At 58.6% G+C, this 19304-nt stretch overlaps 1 protein-coding gene across 2 annotated transcripts in view; it reads right to left on the reverse strand.

Annotated features, from left to right (window-relative positions):
* Window positions 1–1144: 1144 nt before the first annotated feature.
* The window catches only part of Pacsin1 (protein kinase C and casein kinase substrate in neurons 1), a 48455-nt gene continuing 30295 nt past the window's right edge, over window positions 1145–19304 (reverse strand). The window contains exons 1-10 of one of the 2 annotated variants that reach the window (XM_005318791.5): window positions 19113–19292; window positions 9300–9425; window positions 8417–8573; window positions 6955–7190; window positions 6378–6533; window positions 6093–6268; window positions 5671–5791; window positions 5456–5583; window positions 4258–4445; window positions 1145–3855 (exon numbers count right to left, since the gene is read on the reverse strand). In XM_005318791.5, coding sequence (XP_005318848.1) covers window positions 3746–3855; window positions 4258–4445; window positions 5456–5583; window positions 5671–5791; window positions 6093–6268; window positions 6378–6533; window positions 6955–7190; window positions 8417–8573; window positions 9300–9362 — 1335 coding nt within the window. In that variant the 5' untranslated portion in view covers window positions 9363–9425; window positions 19113–19292 and the 3' untranslated portion in view covers window positions 1145–3745. Of the gene's footprint in view, window positions 3856–4257; window positions 4446–5455; window positions 5584–5670; window positions 5792–6092; window positions 6269–6377; window positions 6534–6954; window positions 7191–8416; window positions 8574–9299; window positions 9426–19112; window positions 19293–19304 lie in introns of those variants that run through there. The other variant, XM_021722010.2, reaches the window with a different exon arrangement.

Raw genomic sequence — 19304 nt, forward strand, 5'->3', positions numbered from 1 at the left:
TCAGCACCCCCCAGCCAGGGGTCTCCCTGACCTCTCCTCAAGGCGCGCGCCTCCAGGGCTGCCCATCACTAAGTGGAACAGTCTACGCAAACAGGACAGTGTGACTTCTTGTCTTTACTTGAAGATTCCTCCCGCTAAAACCAAGGCTTCAAATGGAAGTAGATCAGGGAGTAAGGAAGTCGGGCGGCGGGTAGATGCGATCCCCATCCGACCTCTCCTGGTCCTGAGCACGCCCGGGGGCAGGAGGCTGGTGGTGGTGATGATGGGGTGAGGGGCTGTGTCAGGCCCCTGCCCAGCTGCCAGGACAGAGGGGCCTCAGAGACCTCATTGGATGGGGGAGCTGAGACCCAGGGCGGGGGTGGAACACAGGGAACCGGTGGTAGAACAGGACTGGCCGGGACTCCTGTTCTGCCCCCAAGACACCCACCAGGGGTGCAGCTGGTGTCGGGGAGCTCAGGCTGGGGCTGAGTTAGTGCTGCGGCAAGGCCTGAGGGTGCCTCTGAGAAACATCGTCATTCAGCAAACATGCTGTTAGGCCAGGGAGCCTGGGCCTGGGCAGCTAGAACCACAAGCCCCAGCCTGCACTTCCAGAATAGTTTTTCTCTTTTTGTTTTTGGTACTGGGAATTGAACCCAGGGACACTCAACAGCTGGGCCACATCTCCAGCTCTTTAAAACATATTTTTATTCAGAGACAGGGTCTCACTGAGTTGCTTAGGGCCTCACTAAGTTGCTGAGGCTGGCTCTAAACTCTCGATCCTCCTGCCTCGGCCTCCCAAGCTGCTGGGATTACAGGTGTGCACCACCATGCCCTGCTGGCTCTCAAAATTCTGCTTTAAAAATAAACAAACTATTCAGAGGCCGAGTTCACCCTTAGACCATGAGTTTGGTACCCTAAATGCCCCAACTTTCCCTGTCACCAGGCACCAGTACCCAAGAACCTCCAGCATAACCTCCCTGAATAGACAGGATCTGAGACCCTGGGAGGTGAAGGGACCAGCTCTCAGCCCCCCAGCCTCATGGTGGTCAGCCAGGACAGCACCTGTCCTGCTGGGGGACCGCCTCCCTGACAGATGTCCAATACGAAGAGCCTTCACAACCCTCAGGACCCAAGATGCACGCAACTCAAGACGAGCACGCCCAGCCAGGTTGACACAGTTCTGGATTTTATCCACAGTCGTACAGTCACAACTTATATATATATATATTTGTATTTATATACCTTTAAATTACACAATCATGTACAAAACAGGTGCATTGCTGAGACCACAGCACTTCTCGGAGTTTCACAAGTGTTGAACTAATGGAATCAGGAAGCCTAAGTGGCAGACGGTGGGTGGCGGGCGGCGGGCAGCCCTGGCCCCTCACAGAACCAGGCTGTAGAATGGTGCTAACTGGGGACAAAACACATGACTCGCCGGGCACCCCCTCCCCTGGGCGCCCGTGCAGCTCTGACAGGTGGGGCTGGGCCCCAGGGGCTCAGGGGGACTTCCAGGTGGGAGACCCTCCAGCGCCAGGGTCCTGAGGAGCTCAGGGACTGAGAGAAGGTGGTCCCAAAGGGGGGCGGTGGAGGTGCTTGCCCCAAAGGGATGTTTCCAGCCCCTGCCCTGAAGGGGCAGCGGGAGTGCAAGGGCGACAGCCTAGGGTCCAGCCAGGGCCGCAGCCCCTCCCCAGGTGCTGGGAAGCCACGGGCACAGAAAGTGGGAGCCCAGGCCCCAAGTGCAGGTGTGCCGGCTCCCTGCCTTTCCAGGGTAGGTGGTGAGGGGCAGAGGCCCCGGCCCAGCTCCTGCCCGCAGGGGCGGCAGCAGCTTGGTCCCGGAGCGGGGAGGGCCGTGGGTTTCTGGAGCTGTACCCCAGCTCTGAGGTCCAGGGCACATCTCAGGCTGCAGCAGAGACTCAGACCAGAAGTGATAAGGAAGGGGTGCTGGCAGCTGGGGGTGCCTGTGCCTGGGGTGCCTTTGCCCCTGGCCCTGAGGGAGGCTTGTCCTAGCTCAGGCGGCCACCACAGCTGTCACGATCCTCTGTGCCCACAGGAAGAAGAGCAGAGCCTCGTGCCAGGGCCCACCACTTCCTAACAGTGGGCTTCTGGGAGAAGCAGCAGGAGAGAAAGAGGACTGAGGGGGTCTGAGGGGCTGGGGTAGGATGCCATCTTTACCTGGAGGCCCCGGAGGCCACCTGAGGCAAAAGGGAGGACCACAGGTGTCTGCAGTCCAGAGGCCTAGAAGTGGCACCAGCTGTGAGCAAGCCTTGCCCAGGGCAGCAGGACTTCTGAGGGCCTCGCCCCAGAGATTTCCAAGAGACTTTTCCTCTAGACTTTTCTACTCATCCAACTTTGGGGGCCTTGTCAACCTGGTCTTGTCCTCAAGCTCCCCCTACACCCCCCACCCCAAGGGAGAGGCTGGCACTCTGCACCACTGCTCTCACTGAACAGAAGGACCCTTTGTCCCCTCCCACACCCAGAGTCCTTTAATCGGGACCCTGTTTGGACAGTTGGGGTGCTGCCAGCAGGGGGAGTTTAGGGAGCTGGGAGGACAAGGAGGAAAGACTGGAGACCACCCTGCTCCTGAGGGCCGGGATGCCTCCTTCCTACCAAGCTCAGCTGCAGGCTTTCTCCTGTGAGTCTGAGGCTGGAAGCTCCCATGGGCCCCCAGTGTGTCTCCCCAGGCAGGACAGGAGAGGGGAGAGAGGGGTGGTTACGCCAGGAGCCTTGCAGGCACCAGCCTTGGTTTTACGGGGGCCCAAGATGAGCCTAGTGACCCTATAGTTTTGATGAACACGGAGGGAGGGTGTAGGGGCAGGCAAGATGCCCTTCTCCCCAGGAAATGGGAGGAGGCTGCTACTGTTGCTGGCTTTGCCCTGGATTGGGGGGCCCCTGCCCTGTGCCAAAGGACTTGTGGGAGGGGGCAGGGTCTTTGCAAGCTATCAAGGGGTGTGGCTCTGAGGAAGGGTGAGTGCCCACAGTGCTGATAGCCAGAAAGAAGGGCCCAGACAGGGTCTTGGTCCTCCAGATGGACCCGGTGTTGGGAGGGCTGGCATGGGCCAGGTTGAGGGCCCACTCTCCCTTCACTCACCTTCCTGTTCTCCAGAGACAATGTCACTTCCTCCAGCTCACCCCTCTTCATGTCTGGGGGAGTCTGGGGACCCCTGGAAACCTCTGTGGGGAAGGAGGGTGACCATTTCTCCAGTAGTCCCACTGATCCCAAGGGATGGGGCAAGGAAGAGGAGGGCACTCCTGGGGCACAGTGGAAGACTAAAGATTGGGAGGCCTCCCTTCTTGGGGTCTTGAGGGGAGGCCTTTGAGAGTGGGGTAGTGGTGGAAGGGGGTGGGGGTGAGGAGGAAGAAGAGGTTAGGAAGCCAGGCTCAGAGAACAAGGACAGTACTGGCAGTCTGGGGTGGGGTAGGGTGGGGTGAGGAGGGTAGAAGGGTCCAGAAGATGTCCCTCAGGGCTCAGGAGACTCTTTGGTGGACTCTGAAGAGCAGATGTTGTGATGCTGGGCTAAGTCCTAAGACCCTCACCCACCCTGGGGCCATCCTGTCCCAAGCCCCACCACCCTGGCCTCCAGGTGGCCCTGCAAATGCTCTGTCTCTTTGTATTTTTTTGTTTTGTTCTGTTTAGACTTTTAAAAAAATAAAAGCTTGATCGGAAAATATGTCTGGAACTCTATGGCGAGGGGGAGGAGACGAGAGTGGGAAGGAAGGGGAGGCGGTGGGTGCAGAGTGAAGGGGAGAGGAACCAGCAGGGCAGCTAGATGGCCTCCACGTAGTTGGCGGGATAGAGGCCCAGCTGCCCACTGTCCAGACGCCCGCGGCACCAGCCCTGTTCATCCTCCTCGCCCAGCTTGGTGAGCTCGTCTCCTGGGAAGGGAACACACACAGGAGCTTGTTGACAAGGACAGGAGCTCAGAGAGGGGCCGCGCCTCCCTCAGTAAACTCGCGGCCAGGCGAGCCCTTCAGGGCCTCCACCCCACTATTGCTCCAATGCTCCGATTGTTTACCTGGGCTTAGATTCTGGCCACGACCCCGCCCCTGTCCCCACCCAACATCCACGCGCCGTTCCTGGAGCGAGAGGCCGGGACCTACCTCAGCCACCACCTAACCAGCTCTCGACCCCGCCCCCGCGCCAGGCTCCGCCCCAGCGCACTTCTCGCAAATCCTCGCCACCCTGTCTCAGGCCCCGCCCTCGCCCCACCCAATCCAGGCCCAGGCTTCTTCCCAAGCCCCGCCTCCGACTTTAGGCCCCGCCCCCGCCCACCGTACCCGCCTTGAAGCTGAGTTCGTCCTGCTCCTGGCCGTCGTAGTCGTAGAGCGCCCGCACGCGCACTCCCTTGGTGTCATCCTCGAAGGGGTTGGCGCCTCCGTTGGCCTCATTGCCCCCGAAGGGGTTCCCGCTCTCGTCGTCCGACCACTCGGCGGCGTAGGGCTGCCCTCTGTCGTAGCTGCTAACGCTGAGACGCAGAGGGAGGACCCCTCAAGAGTGGGCCCAGCTGCGTCCTTAGTGTTAGCCCCCTCCTCCTAACCAGACTGGAGCCCCATGGTCCACCAAGCCTGGAGCGGGGATCGGCCGCATGGGAAGGGGTCTGGAGCCGGTGACTCTCAGGACCGCTCAAAAGCGAACTGAGGCAGGGCCATCTGCATTATTATTTCGGCTCTTTTATTTATTTATTTATTCTAAAGAGGATCCCAGAAAAGTGGCTGACCCTTCATCTGAAAGGAAAAACACCTCCTAATGTTTCAAGGGCCAGGATGCTGAAGCCAAACTTCCTGGCATCATTTCCTGGCTCCGAGGTTTACTAACTAGCTGTGTGACCTTGGGTAAGTCACCTAAATCCTCTGGGTTCCAGGTTCTCCACCTGTCAAATGGGAATATTTACACACTTCCCAAAGTGGTAGAAGGCTTGAATCAATTAACATAAGGAAAATGCTTAGAGGAGTGGCCACTGACACCCAGCAGATATCTAGGATCAATACTTCTACATTTTGTTTACTTATTTTTGGTACTGGGAATTGAACCCAGGATGCTCTACCCCTGAGTTACATAGCACCACATAAAAAATAAACAACTGAAATAAAGGTGTTGTGTCAACTACAACTAAACTATATATATGTGTGTGTGTGTGTGTTATAGTTGGAAACAATACCTTTATTTATTTATTTATTTATTTTTATGTGGTGCTGAGGATTGAACCCGGGGCGGCACATGTGGGAGGCGAGTGTTCCATGGCTGAGCCACAACTCCAGCCCCAGCCTTTTTTTTTTTTTTTTTTAATAGGAAAGGTCTTGCTAAGTTACTGATGATAGCCTCAACTTTAAATCTTCCTGCTTCAGCCACCCAAGTGTCTGGAATAACAGGTGTGTGCCACCGTGCCCGGCTTGCATCTTCTCTTTTAAAAGAGACATGCTTGTTATGATCTAGACCATTTCTTGACTCCTCAGGAGCTCCATGGGAGACACTCACCTGCCACGGTCCCCAGCCTGGGAGGTGGACTCCACTGCCCCCGTGGCATTGCTCAGTGCCACTCCATCTGCCTTCTTGGGCTGCTTCTCCTTCTTGGCAGTGGTGTGGGGAAGGTCTGGGTTCCACTCCTGGGGGACAGGGAACAGTTAGGCTCAGAGGTTGTGCTTGAGGCCCCTTTTGGTCTTTCCAGGCTCCTCTCCCATATTCCCACACACCTCAAACTGGGGCCAGTTCATGGGCATGCCAGGGCCGCTGGTGCTGCGGAACCATCTGAGGTCCTCTTGGGCATCAGCCCCCCGGATGGCCTGCTCCAGTTCACGGTACACATGGATGTAGCTGTATGAAGGGAGATGGGAGAGTTGGAGGGCACAGGTTCACCATGGCCTTGTCTCGTTCTATGCAGGGGGCGGGGGCACTGGGCACGCCCCCAGTCAGGAATCAAGCAGGCTTTCCAGCAGGCTCCTTCCTCCACTCCACCTCAGCCACTCACCCGCCCACCCAGGTGTATGTTTCTTGGGTGCTTAGTACACATCTCTCCCGTGGCCCCTGCAGCTCTGCCCTCCCCTTCCTGTCACTGGGCCTGAAACACCCACATGCCAGCTGTGCTGTGCCCTGCGTGCCCATCCTGCCCAGGTACCTGCTGTTCTCAGCCAGGTTGAGGTGTCGTTTGATGTCCAGCAGCACCTCCTTGAGGAAGACCAGCCGCTTTTCCTCAAATTGCTGGCACTGTTCAAATACCTGCTCCATGCCCTCCATGTACTGGGGCGTGGTCTTGCCAACATCTTCCAGCACCTTCTCATACTTCTCCTGAGTCTGCAGGCACCCAGACGGAGGGTGGTGAGACCTTGCCAGATCTGCAGCTCCCAGCCACCACCCACTCATGGCCCTCAGGTCCCTGCTGCCACCCCCAGCCCAGCGGTACCTTCTGCACGTCCTGCTTGCACTTGTCCACTTTGTCCTGCAGCTTCTTTTGCTGCTCAGGTGTGACCGACTGCTCTGTCTTGCTGTTCATCTCCCGGGTCATGGCCAGCTTCTCCTCTTTGCAGGCCAAATGGTAGGCCTTCTTGGCCGCCTCCAGCTGTGGGCAGGGGAGGCAGGGGACAGGGCTCCCACAGGTCAGCAGGAGTAAATATGGTAAATCATCAGCTCCGCCCACTGCCCACTCCTGGGGAGCTGGGAGCACACAGCCCTGGCTCCAGGCATTCAGGAACAGTGTGTTCCTGCAGGCACCGTCCTGTCAGTCAGGTAATGCAGAGCACGCCCTGGATCTGTGGATCCAGGGGGCAGTGCACCCTCCTACCCCTGCCTGAGGACAGTCTCCTTCTCCATGGGTCTCTCTACCCATTGGGCACTGGCCACCCATCTGTTCTTCCTGGACATGGGTGCTTCAGCCCTGTGCACAGTCCCTAAGGGCAGTGCACTGCCTGCCCCCTGCACAGACACCCTCCCTGCGACCGGCAGCCCTGACCATGCTGCCCACCCCCACCCCATGTGGGCACCTCCTTCATCTTCTTGGCCCAGGGCTTCTGGGCCTTGCGGAAGCCATCTTCAGCCTCCTTGGTCTCCTTGAAGCCGCCCATGATCTGCTTGTGATAGGCGTCCTTCTGCCAGTTCTTGACCTTCTCCAGGTCCTCGTTCAGCAGGTTGTTCTTCACCTCCTGGTGCAGTTCGCTCACCTTGTCCGCCTCTGTCATTATGGCACCCCAGGCTCGCTCCAGGCTGCCATACTGTGGGCCTAGGGAACAGCCGCACCAATAAGGACCCATCACCCTTTCCCTGGTGGCCCCCTCAAACCTTTGTCTAGGCCTTTCACTTCCTTCCTGTGGCTATGGAATCGCCCCCCTCTGCTCTCCCTACATTCTATCCACCTTCCAGGGCCCCAACACAGCCACCACCTCTAGGATGCCATCTTTGATTCTCGGCCTTCACACCCCTCTGTAGCCCCACTGGTTCCTTGGGCAGCGTCTGCCCTGTACCCACTCAGTGTCTCCTGCATCAGCACATGAGCCCCACAGGGTGGCCAAGGCTCCCCAAGTGTCCAAAAGCCCCACACAGTGTCAGGCGCACAGCAGGTGCTCTAGAGGGTTGCTGAATGGGAAAATCAAGAACCCACTGTGACAATGCCAGAAGGTCACGGGGACCAGGCATTCACCTTTGTTCCTGCATACTGGCACCGGCCAGGCACTGTACTATGGGGTACAGGCTCAGCCCTGCCCTCAGGAGTTGAGAGTCTAGTGGGAGAGAAAAATACTCACGAATGTGTGTAGACCTCAACTTGAAACTGTTCTGGGTGACGGGAATCTAGACTCTAAAGACTTGACAACTAGACATAATGCGTGATTGTGGCTTCCACCGTGGACCAGCCTGTACCATTGCTATAGTCAAATTTACTTAGGGGCCATTAAATGTCCCAGATTTGGTAACTGGACAAACAAGAATATTCTTGTTCTTGGCCCTACATGCAGAATTTAGGGGGGATGATGGCTCCAACTTCCTCTCAAATGGTTCAGAAAAAAATATGCAGGGACTGGGGTTGTGGCTCAGCATAGAGCACTTGCTTAGCATGCTCCAGGCCCTGGGTTCAATCCTCAGCACCACATAAAAAATACATGAATGAAATAAATGTATTGGATCTAACTACAACTAAAAAATAAATAAATATTAATTAAAAAAAAAAAAGAAATACAAACCAATAGATTGGCAGAGAGAGGTGGTGACTACACGAAGGGTGCCTAGGATTGCTCTGAACTGTGGTTTGCAACTTTTCTAGAAACTTAATACAAAAGGTAACTAAAAAGAGCTGAACCGGGGAGGCCTGGTTTGGTCTAGGAGGGTACAGCCCTGAAAAGGCCCTGGTGGCTACAGGACGTAGGGCGCCTCCAGGTGGCTGCTCCCGCGACCCGCCCTTGCGGGGGCGGTGACCAGGGTCTGGAACTGCGCTGGGGACGGTCCTAGAGGCACCTTTCTCGATGAGCTGGCGCCAGCGTTTGGCCCAGTCGGTGAGCTGCTGCGCATACGCCTTCTCGATTTTGGCGCGCTCCTGCACGCAGTTCATCAGGTCGTTGCACAGACGGTGGCCGTCGTCGATGCGCTTCACGGTCCGCTTGTAGTTCCCCACCTGGCGGTCAAGCAGCGCGCGTGACTCCCGCCGCTCCTGCCACCTCGGCCCTGCCCTGCAGGGGGCGCCCGCCTCGCCCCAGCCTCCAGCAAGCTCGCGCCCATGGCTCCGGACTCTCTCACTTGCGGGGGGGGGGGGGGGGGGGTCCAACACCCGCATCACACCCCGCCAACCCTGCGCACCCGCATCCCACTTCAAGCATAATCTCACTGTCACGAATGCAGAAGGAATTTTATAATTTGGACTTGGGCTAGAATGAATTATTCATTTTGCTCTTGCGAAGCTAAATCTATTATATTTATACAGAGTCATATAAGCATTGAGTTGAGCTGCAGCTTCTTGACACAATATTATGTTTTGTAGACATCTCATTAAACACTTATTAATTTAGGTCTGGCAGTTTTCGTTTTGCGTTTCAGGAGCCAAAAGCAGTTTTTCCCCCCAAGTATCACATACTTCTGGAAGCTGCGGAAACCTGGAGCCCCCAGAGCAGAGAGTCAGGAGGAGCCTGTTTCCACACTGTGAAAGGTCACAGGGTCCCTGGAGGTAGTGCGAGAGGGCAGAGGGGCTCTGGGATCCATGAGCAGCAGTATCACTCCAGGTGAACACTGAGGGTTTTGGAGGAGTCTGGGGGCTAGGGACCAATGCTGGAGGCATGGGCAGGGGCCTGGCCTTCCACATCCGGGTGGTCTGGTCCCCAGGACATAGGGATCATCAAACACTCACCTCCCAGAAGCTATCAGTGGTCTCCTCCGGAGCCAGAGAGGCCTCATCGTAGGAACCGGACATGGTGTGGCCGCGGGGAGATGAGCAGGTGTGACACTGTGGCTAGCGGGCTCTGTGGCTCATGCACTGGAGGGCAGAGGGGACACAAGGGGGTAAGGAAAGTCCCCCATCCCCCCTTCCAGACTCGAGTCCCCAGCCTGTTGAAGAATGAGGGAGGGCAACCTTGGATTGAAATGGGGGCTTCCTGCCCAGCAAAAGGTTCTCCATCCCTAAGGTAACCCCAATATTCAACCTGTAGTGCCCTGTGCCGGCCTCCCCATCTCCCCCACACCTGCTCCATCCTCCTCCCCAAGTCCATCCAGCTCCTCTGGGTGGTCCTCTCAGAACCCCAACCCCAGAACCAGCGCCTGTTTCCCTTCCAGAGCTCCTGGACCCCTGCAGTTAGTGACAGCCACATACTGTGTACTCGTGCTGTGTGAATCTGTGGTTAATGTCACAGACACGCACAGCTCCTGGCAGCCAGCCTCAGGCTGATCTTTGTGCATATCCCACAGGCTGTCCCTGAGGCTGGCATCCTGCAGGGCCCCCTGGGGATTCCCAGCGGGCTTCTCAACCCTGCCCTCTCAGATGGGGCTGCTGGGCTCTGTGTGGCCCTACCAGCTTTCCCCTCAGCGTTCCCACAGTGACCCAGCTGGGTCCCTGCGCTAGGCCCCAAAACCCCTCCCCAGAACCACCCCCCTGGGCTTCAAAAACCCCTCCAGCCAGTGCAGTGCCTGGTCTTGGCCCTAAAGCCCCCCAACTCTCTACCGGCAGCTAGAGCCCACGCTCCCTGGGAGGCTGGCAGAAGGCTCTCTCTCACCCCCGCAGGGCCACCAGCCATCAGCACTCCCCTGGTGGCCTTCATACCAGCCCCTGCAGCCCCCATCAGCAGCCCCCGCAGCCCCCATCAGCAGCTTGTAAGTCTGAGCATCTAGGGCACAGGACCCCTTGGCCCACGGGTCAGACCACTGTGATCTGTACAGCGTCTGGGGCGGCTGTGGCTGCCCTGGATCTGTCAGCTGGCATCACCATTGTCCAATCTAGGCCATGTGCTGCCCCGGGGCCGGGGGCACTCCCCTCCCCCACCAGGCCTTGCTGCCGCCCCAAGCAAGCATGGCTCAATAGTGAGAAGACAGGACATGGAGGACCAGGCCCTGGTCTTCCAAGCCAGGCTCTCCGGCACTAGGAGCTGCTGGCCTCCAGCTGGACCCTGGTTCTACTCTGGGTCACCTCCCCATCTATGTGCTGCAGATCGGGGACTGAGGATCCTGACCAGTGAGGTTGCTCAGAGAGGGTGGGGTGTGCAAGATTCAGTCCAGCTAAGTAGTCCAAGAACCCACAGGCTCAGGCTCAGGGCTGTGGCTGTTAAAGAGGCTGACCAGGGGATCCCTGCCCCTTAGCAGAAGCTGGCCCTCAGGTTCAGGGCAGGTGGTACCCACCCATGAGGATCATTGCCAAAGATGTCCCTTTCCCTGGCCTTGGTCTCCCTGTCTGTCCAGGGCCTGGTGCTCTTTTCCCAGCGACAACCATGTATGGCCTCCTCGTGCCTCATGGGAATGAAGGTGAACCCCAGCAGCGTGCCTCCCGCCTGTGGTAGTGGGGAAGTGACTTGGCAGAACACGAGGGATCAAGTTATTGGTACAGTTTTCTTCGGCACACACTCCGCCCTGCAGTACCACTTCTAGGAATTTCCCGCCCAGCCACAGGTCGCACCGAGATACACAGGGTTATTTACTGCAGCAGCGCTGGTCAGCGCCGAAGGCTGGAATCAACCCAAGTACCTGCCTCCAGGGCACGGGCTAAGTCAAGTGCAGGCCTGTGCCAAGCGCTCTGGCACTGAGTGGAGCCCTCCCCACGTCACACCACTGAAGCAAAACGAGCGCAGTATGCAATGGATGGACCAACAGAGAAGATTTAGAAGATGGCAAAGCAAACTGGTAACGGTGGTCACGTACAAGGGACTGGAGCGTAGGGGACAGGGTAGGAGGGGCACTTCTTACTTTATATCATTCTGTGCTCTTTTAATTTTGCCTGTGGAAGTGGAGCATGTGCTTCAAAACCCCCTCCAGCCTGTGTCAGACGAGAGGTGAGGGTCAGGGACCAGGAAGGAACATGCACTCTCAGCCTGGGGAAGGGGCACCATGCAGCTAGGATGGGGCATGCAGGTCAGAAGGGAATGCCCCATGGCTGGGACCACTCTCCTCCTTGTCCAGACAAGGAGTCCAGGCACAGAGCAGATGGGACCTGCTGGGGTCGATCCTTGGGGTCAGCAGGTGACCAGCTTCCCGGCTCTCAGCTGAAGGAGCACGTGTAGTGAAAACTGCTCCAGCTGTCAGGTCACTGCTCCGATTCTAATCTGCTGTGTGCCTGTGGGTAATTCACACAGACTCTCTGGGCCATTCTGTGAAAAGATCTGACTTCAGGATGAGACGAGATGTGAGTATGAAGCCCACAGTAGACTCAGGCTCTCTCACTGCAGCCCTGGGCTGGGTCTACACAGGGACGGGCTCAGGAAGGTAGGCAGGCAGGGTCTGAGAGAAGAGTCAGGGAGGCAGGCTGTGTATCCCCAGTGCTCCATGACCAGATGCATCATCCCACCCCTGCCTCCTCCACCCTGGGAGCAGGCGAGAAGCTCCCTCTGGTCAAATGCTGTGTCCTTCTGAATGGCAATCAACAGCTGTCCCTGAAGAGCGCACCTGATGTGGCTGGTATCTGGCACTCCCTGAGACCAAGTTGGGGACCCAATCAACTTTCTTCAGCTCATCAAGTGGGCACAAAGCCCATCTGATTTTTCTCACCAGTGGTCATAAGGCTATGGTGACCCTGGAAACCTTTATCTTATATTAACAGCAGCTGGTGTTCAACCAACCCCATCTGGCAGGTTCTACTGTAGACAAGAACCCACAGGCTCAGGGATGTGACTGTTAAAGAGGCTGACCAGGTGGCACGGGAAAGCTAGCCAGGGCAGTAGGACAGGAGGCCACCCGTGTGCTAGTAATGGTGGTGGCCAGCAGGTGTCGAGGGCTGGACTGGTCCAGGCACTGTGCAGAGCACTTCATGTGGAACTCGATATCACAACAGCTGGGGGTGTGGCTCAGTGGCACAGCACTTGTGGAGCATGTGCAAGGCCAGGGTCTGATCCCCAGCATGGGATTGGGGGTTCCCATGGCCAATCAAGGAGCCCCAAAGCTACCTGCCCAAGGGGGCTTAGTGACAGCTAACGTTAGGTGTGGACGTGGCCTCGGTGAGGGACACCCAGATGGCAGGCAAAGCAGCATTCATATGGAGGCCTGAAGCAGAGGACTGGGAAAGGAAGATCTGTCCTCACCCAGGGTGGGCCCAGTCAGCCCAGGGCCGGGACGGGACAAAAGGGCAGAAGAAAAGCAAATCAGCTGGCTCTCCTGCATCTGGAGCTGAGACCTCTTCTGTCCTCAGACATGAGAATTCCAGGTTCTCTAGCCTTCTGGCTCTGGGAGGCACATCATGGGCTCCCCTGGTTCAGAGCTGTCTGGACTGGAACTGAGCCACGTTACCCACTCCCCTGCCTTTCCAGCCTGTCCTGTCCTGGGACTTCTCAGCCTCCAGAATGACATGAGCTGAAGTCCCCTAAAAACTTATCCCCATCCATCCACCCACCCATCCATCTATCCATCCATCCATCCACACATCCACCCACCCCCACACCCACACACCCATCCACTCATCTATCCACCCATCCATCCACCCACCCATCCATCCATCTATACATCCATCCACCCATCTATCTATCCATTCACCCACCCACCCATCCATCCATCTATACATCCATCCACCCATCTATCTATCCATTCACCCACCCACCCATCCATCCATCTATACATCCATCCACCCATCTATCTATCCATTCACCCACCCACCCATCCATCCATCCATCCACCCATCTACCCATCCATCTACCCATCCATCCATCCATCCACCCATCCACCCATCGCCTACTGGTTCTGTCTCTCTGAAGAACCCTGACCGGTACCCCTAGGCAGGGAAGGTGGGACTGGGATTTGATCCCAGAGTTCAGATGCAGGAATTCCGTCCTCTCTGGGGCCATGGCCCTTTCTGCACTGGTCTTTTCTGATCCTCATCCCCCAGAACCTCTGGCAGGGATCAGGAGGAAGCAAGAGGCAGGGAAGGAAAAGAGAAAACAGGAACGAAGGGAACCAATGTGTTATGTGACAGTCACTGGGTGCCCTCCCACTCAGTGACTCCAGAGGAGAAGGCAGGAAGACTGCAAGTTCAAGGCCAACCTCAGCAACTAAGTGAGACCCTAAGCAGTGTAGCGAGACCCTGTCTCAAAATAAACAATAAAAAGGGCTGGAGACGTGTTCAGTGGTAAAGCATCGCTGAGTACCAAAATGAAATAAAATAATAAAGAAAAGAGCTTTGAGGGCCAGGGACCTTGTCCCATCTACCCCTGGCTTGAGAAATTCTGTATCCCAAAACCAAATCCAGTTAACTGCACATTGTGGGCACGCCATGACCTAGAGCCAGCGTCCCTCAGGAGAGGGAGTCCAAGTTCCATCATCCTTTGCTTCTCACCCCAGGCCAGGAGAAGCCTCCTGCCCTTTTGGTCATCCCTGGGGTCCTGTGCCAGGGTCTCCAGCTCCCCTGTCCCCAGGCTGTTCTGTCCTCAGCAGAGCCTCCTTCCCCCGACTCAGAGCTCAGTAACCACAGCCCAGTGACCCCCTGGCCCCTCTCCACTCTCCTTCTGAATCAAGTACAACCGTTTTTGAGCACCTACTATGGGGCAGCCCCTCCATATACATCAGCTGTGATTCTCACGACAGTCTGCAGCAATGACGGGGACAGCCCTGTTCTACAGACCGGCATCTGTGAGTTCAATAACCTGTCCAAGGTCACACAGCGGGGAAGAGGTGGAGCAGGTTCTGGACCCAGGATTGTGTCCTTCCCATGCCATCCTGCCAGGCACCCAGTCCAGCACTGTGGTCCCTCCCATCCTCCTGGCCTCTGGCCTTCTCCCAACTCATCCCTAGGCAGGGCCCTGGGGAGCCAGCATGGCCTCCTCTGTCCAAGTTCCCACACACATTCCAGCGCTCCCTGGTCCTCACTTCTCAGAGAAGCGCGGGCTCATCGAGTTGAGGTGCGGCCACACCAGAGCAGACTTTGTTGGGACTCCACGTGGAGCAAGGACTGGGGTCAGCTGTGAGGTGCTGTCCCCGCTCCTCCCTGTGCCCCTGTGCCTGAGGAGCCCCCTGCCAGGCTCCTCCCCGTCTGGGGTGCCTGCCATCACCCTCTCCCCCCAGAGCCCTACTTCCGGTCAGGGGCCAGCCCTCTCTAAACCCCAACCTGGCCCACCCCTCCCTGCCACCTGGGGCCATTCTGAGTTACACCCACCGGCTGGGAACAATGTCCCTTGGGCTCGGGGGTGGCCACTGCTCTCTCTACAGCCCAGAGATGCCCCAGATTCCCAGGGTCATCAGGAGCACGGCCCACGGGCCCAGAGAGGAGGACTGGACACTGGGTTCACATCCTGGCTCTGCCACTTCCTGGCTGTGCCCTCAACAAGTCATTCAAACTCCCTGAGCCTCTGTGTCCCCTTGTGGGGGGGCAGACGCAGGAGGCAGTGAGTGGCCATGCACAGGAGGCCGGGTCAGCCTGGCTCCTACTGCCCGCAGCAGAGGCCTCGGATGGACAGAGGCTCATCTCTCCTGGGGACCCACTGGCCCCTCGGCTCACACCCCAGGACCCCTTCAGGGCTGCTGGACCTCACCTGGGATCCCCAGCCCCCAGGTCCCCTGCAAAAGGAAGACCCCAGGCCTGGCTGCCTCTTGTTTTCTCTCTGGTTCTAAAATCAGGCGGGGACCTCCACCTCCTCTGTCCTAAAGCCCCTGGAGTCCCCAAGGGGATTCCCTTCAGCAATGGTAAGGAGGACAGGGAGGACGGAAACACAGACGGGAGGTGGTGTGGGGCTGGGGGTCCAGGGAAAGCCAGGGCACAGTCGGAGGGTGGGTTCAGGCGTCCCAGTGAGGAGAGGGTTGATGGCTGCCCACTGTGACCAGCCTCACGGGCTCAGCTGGCAGCCCCCCGGCTGGCCTTGGCCCTGCCCTTCACCATCCCACCCTTAGCAGCCCAAGGCCGCAGACTCACTCTCGCCCCCTCTGGAAATGCACCCCAGGGGCAGCTCCCATGCCTCCTGCTTCCAACCAGGGGACCCAGGCTCTGCTGCCCACAGGCCTTAGGGGACCCCCAAGGCTGAGTCAGTGGCCACAGGCTACAAGACACCTCCTTTGGGGACCTACAGGTCAGACTAGGCAAAGCCACACAAGAAATATCGCCAAGCTATGGGGCAGGGCAGGAGCAGCCCGGCTACTGACCTGCCATCATGAATGGGCACCAGCACCCACCTCCGGTTCCCAGTAGGACGAGGCCATGATGCCCAGGGTGACAACCTGCTGGACAGAGGGCCCTCTGGGCGGCCTTCCCTCTCTGTCTCATTCTGTTGCCACTCCCAGGGGTCCTGCAGGCACCTCCCACAAGAACACACCCTCCTCTCAGGATGGCTTCTGGGGGCCCGAAGTGAGATACCCCTAAATTCAGAAGCAAGAGAGAGGCCCCCCAACTTCTGTTCTGGGCATCTCCTTCCTCAAGACCAGCAGTCACTCACATGGGGCCTGTGCAGGGCTCTGTCTATCTGTCCATTGATTCTGTGGCCACCTAGAGAGCAGAGCAGGCCTGGCGCTCTGGGGTCCCTATTGGCCACGCCCCTGTCGGGGTGGCGGGCAGCATGCTTTCCCCAGAGCAGAGAACCAGGAATGGCCAGAGGGGGCCATTGGCCTCTCCCGTCAGTGGCACTGGGAGAAGATGCCAAGGCCAGCTCTCCTCCCGCCCAGCCTTGCAGAACTGTTCTGGCTGGAGCAAAGGCAAGAAGCAAGAGACCCAGGCCATGCTCAGTGTCCCCTTTGACCCCATGTCCCTGGCTACTGCCTGGGGATGGCATCCTCCATGAGGAACAAATTCCAGGACCCCATAAGAGCACAGGCGCTGAGGGCCAACCCCCAAGGCCCTGGTTTACGAGGCAGCCCCGGTCCTCACCTCAGAGGCTACAGAAGTGAAAGGGTGAGAACATTCCTGAGCCTTGGCACTCCCATGCTAAAGGGTCTGGACCCACAAGAAATCAGGTAAAGGATAAAGGGTGTTGGAAGGTGACAGGACTGTGGAGAAAAACAAGACAGGGAAGGAGTCTGGGAGGGGTGGTGGGGGCTGGGAGCGGTGCTCTTCTATGCAGGATGGTCAGAGAAGGTCATTCTGAGGTGACATTTGAGCAAGCACCTGAGGGAGCCTTGCAGAGCATGCAGCCAGAGGACACTGCTGTGAAAAGGCCCTGGGGCAGAAGCAGGACTGACACAGTCGAGAAACAGGAATAGGTGGGTGCAGGCAGGAGGAGGGGTGAGGTCAGGGAGATGGGGGGAGCTGAGGATGCAGATGATGACTTGGGCCTCACAGGTCAGAGGAAGTGCCATGACTTTCTCCCAGTGAGATGGGAGCCACTGTAGGGCCAGAGAAGGGGGATGTGATCTGGCTTCAGTTTCCCAGGCTCACCTGCGGCTGGGGAGGACAGTCTAGAGCGGGTGAGGAAGGCAGGGAACTGAGGCCCTGGCTGCATTCTCCTGGTGAGGACAGACAGGGCTCAGCCAGTGGTAAAGCCAGGAGGGGGCAGCAGGGGGTGGGGCTGGATGTGCAGGGACACCTGAGCCAACAGGATTTGCCAATGGTTTGGAGGTAGAGAAGGAGTCGAGGGTGCCTCTGGCCTGAGCAGCTGGCAGATGGAGTGGCTGATGGCTGGCATGGGGGAGGGCCAGCTTTGGGAGAGAGGAGCCCAGTTTTGGAACCTTGAGATGCCCATGAAGAGCCTCATCTCCTCTAAGCTCCTGCGCTGGGGGTACAGGAGGACAGCCAGACTGGGGCCAAAGCGTTCTTCCAGTCCTGGCCCAGGCCTCCGAGTTACTCTGGGCCTCCCTTGGGCTCCCTGTGAAGTGGGGACAGCTGGTGGGGGAGGCAGGTACCCTGGGCTGTGTGCACACGAGTGTGAGAGAGACGGGGACAAGAACAGGCCTGGGGAGGCCATTCTAGCAGGCTGGCTGCTCCAGAGTCTCGGAGAACAAGAGTAGGGGACGGCCAGCAGGGAAAGACAGAGCCTGACAGGAGCAGGGGGCCGTAAAAAACCAAGGGAGGCAGAGGTGGCCTGGAGCAGGGAGGGCAGGAATGGGATGGTGGCCTAGAGGAGCTTGCTAAGAGGACCTACCCCAGGCCTCACCAAGGCCCTCCCTGGGGGTGGAGGCAGCACCTGACTCACACAGGCCAGGGAGCCAGGCTGCTGGAGGGCAGAGGGGGACGGGGACAGATGTCAGCCCCAGGCCTGGTGGAGGAGGGCCATGGGGTTCAGAGCAGCAGGACTCGGGAGGAGGGTGTCAGTGTGCACAGGCAGCTCTGTACCCACCCCCCAGCCTGTCCTCCACACCCCAGGCCTGCCCTCTCCCCTTCAAGGCCTTGGACCCCTAAAGTGGTAGTCCCCCTGGCCAGCGCTCAGCAGTGTGCACCCAACATTGGCAGAAGCCAAGCAAACCTGTGACACCTCCAAAGGTGTCCCCTACCCATAACAAGACCCCCTTGGGTCCCTTATCACATCCTCTGACCCCGAGTGCTCAGGGGAAGAAGACGCCTCACTATGGTGCTGGGGCTTAGTAAAGGACTCCGCGAAGCTCTCAGGGGTGCTGGGGGGAGGAGACCGGTGGAGAGGGGGTAGGCTCTTAAGCTTACCACAGCCGCATGCCAATGATGCCCTCAGGCGGGGATCTCCTGCCCATGACGGCCATGACCCCAGAGCTCCAATCAGGGCCAAGCCGGCAGCCCACCTCCCACACCTGCAGCCCCTCCAGCCTGCTCCTGCCCAGTGCGGGGGCAGAGCGCCCAGTTCCTCCCCAGCCCCACCCCACCCCTCCCGAGCAGCGGGCAAAGACTCCTCCGCAGTGCCCGAGCTCCCCTAGCAGCAGGAGACTGTCCCCAGGAGCAATGCAGCAGAGGGACAGCAGACAGAAGGGGAGGGAGAGCCAGGCACCCCCACCCCACCCAGAGCCCGCTCTTCTGTACCCAACATGAAGACCCTGGGGACGGCAGAAGGGTCCTTTTGGGGACCTGGGATGAGAAGAGTCCGCTCGGTTTGCGGGGAGAGCAGAGGGGGAGGGGCTGAGCTTGGAGCAGGAGAAGGTGTCTCTTGCCTGAGTAGGGGGCTCAAGTCCAGTGCCAAGACCATCCAGGGTCACCTGAGAGGGTGGTCAGACCATTCAGGGGCACCTGTCCAAGGTGGGAGGTGAGTCTATTTGTTCCAAATGTCCAGAACCTAGCAGAGCCCTGGGTGGGGGTGGGTGACCACTTCTCCCTGATCCTGCCTCCGTCCCTGGGGAAGGGTGGCACTGTGGGTCCCGGGAGGTTCCAGCCTTCCTCCGCCCACTGCCCTCGGGGCGGGTTGGGGGCATGTCTACAAAGTCAGGACCTGTGGCTGTGGTGGAAAGGCGACAGGGGACAGTCCTCCTGATAAGGAAAGACCCGGGTTCTGACCAGAGCCTCTCCAGATGCTGGTTGTGTCCCAAGCCCACTCCCCAGCAGGTCACTGGCCCCTGTACCTCCCACCTGCTCGCTTCCTACCAGGTGCCGCTGGCAGGAGGACAGGGACAGCCCGGGTCCCCACTCTCCGCGCAGCCCCTTCTGCACGCTAAAGCCTACCTGAGCAGGTCCGGGCACCAAGCCTGCGGCAGGTGGGACCTTACTGCCCCGGCTGGGTCGGGCCAGGGCCAGAGGAGCTGGCCGTCCTCCTTCTGCTCCGTGGTGGCAGGCGGGGAGGGGGCCTGGCGCCGGGGTGGGGGCTCTGTCTTCTAGGGTCCCCTCCGCCGCTCGCTCGGGAAGGCAGCAGCGCCA

This window comes from Ictidomys tridecemlineatus, chromosome 8 (genome assembly GCF_052094955.1).
Source record: "Ictidomys tridecemlineatus isolate mIctTri1 chromosome 8, mIctTri1.hap1, whole genome shotgun sequence".
Classification (NCBI taxonomy): domain Eukaryota; kingdom Metazoa; phylum Chordata; class Mammalia; order Rodentia; family Sciuridae; genus Ictidomys; species Ictidomys tridecemlineatus.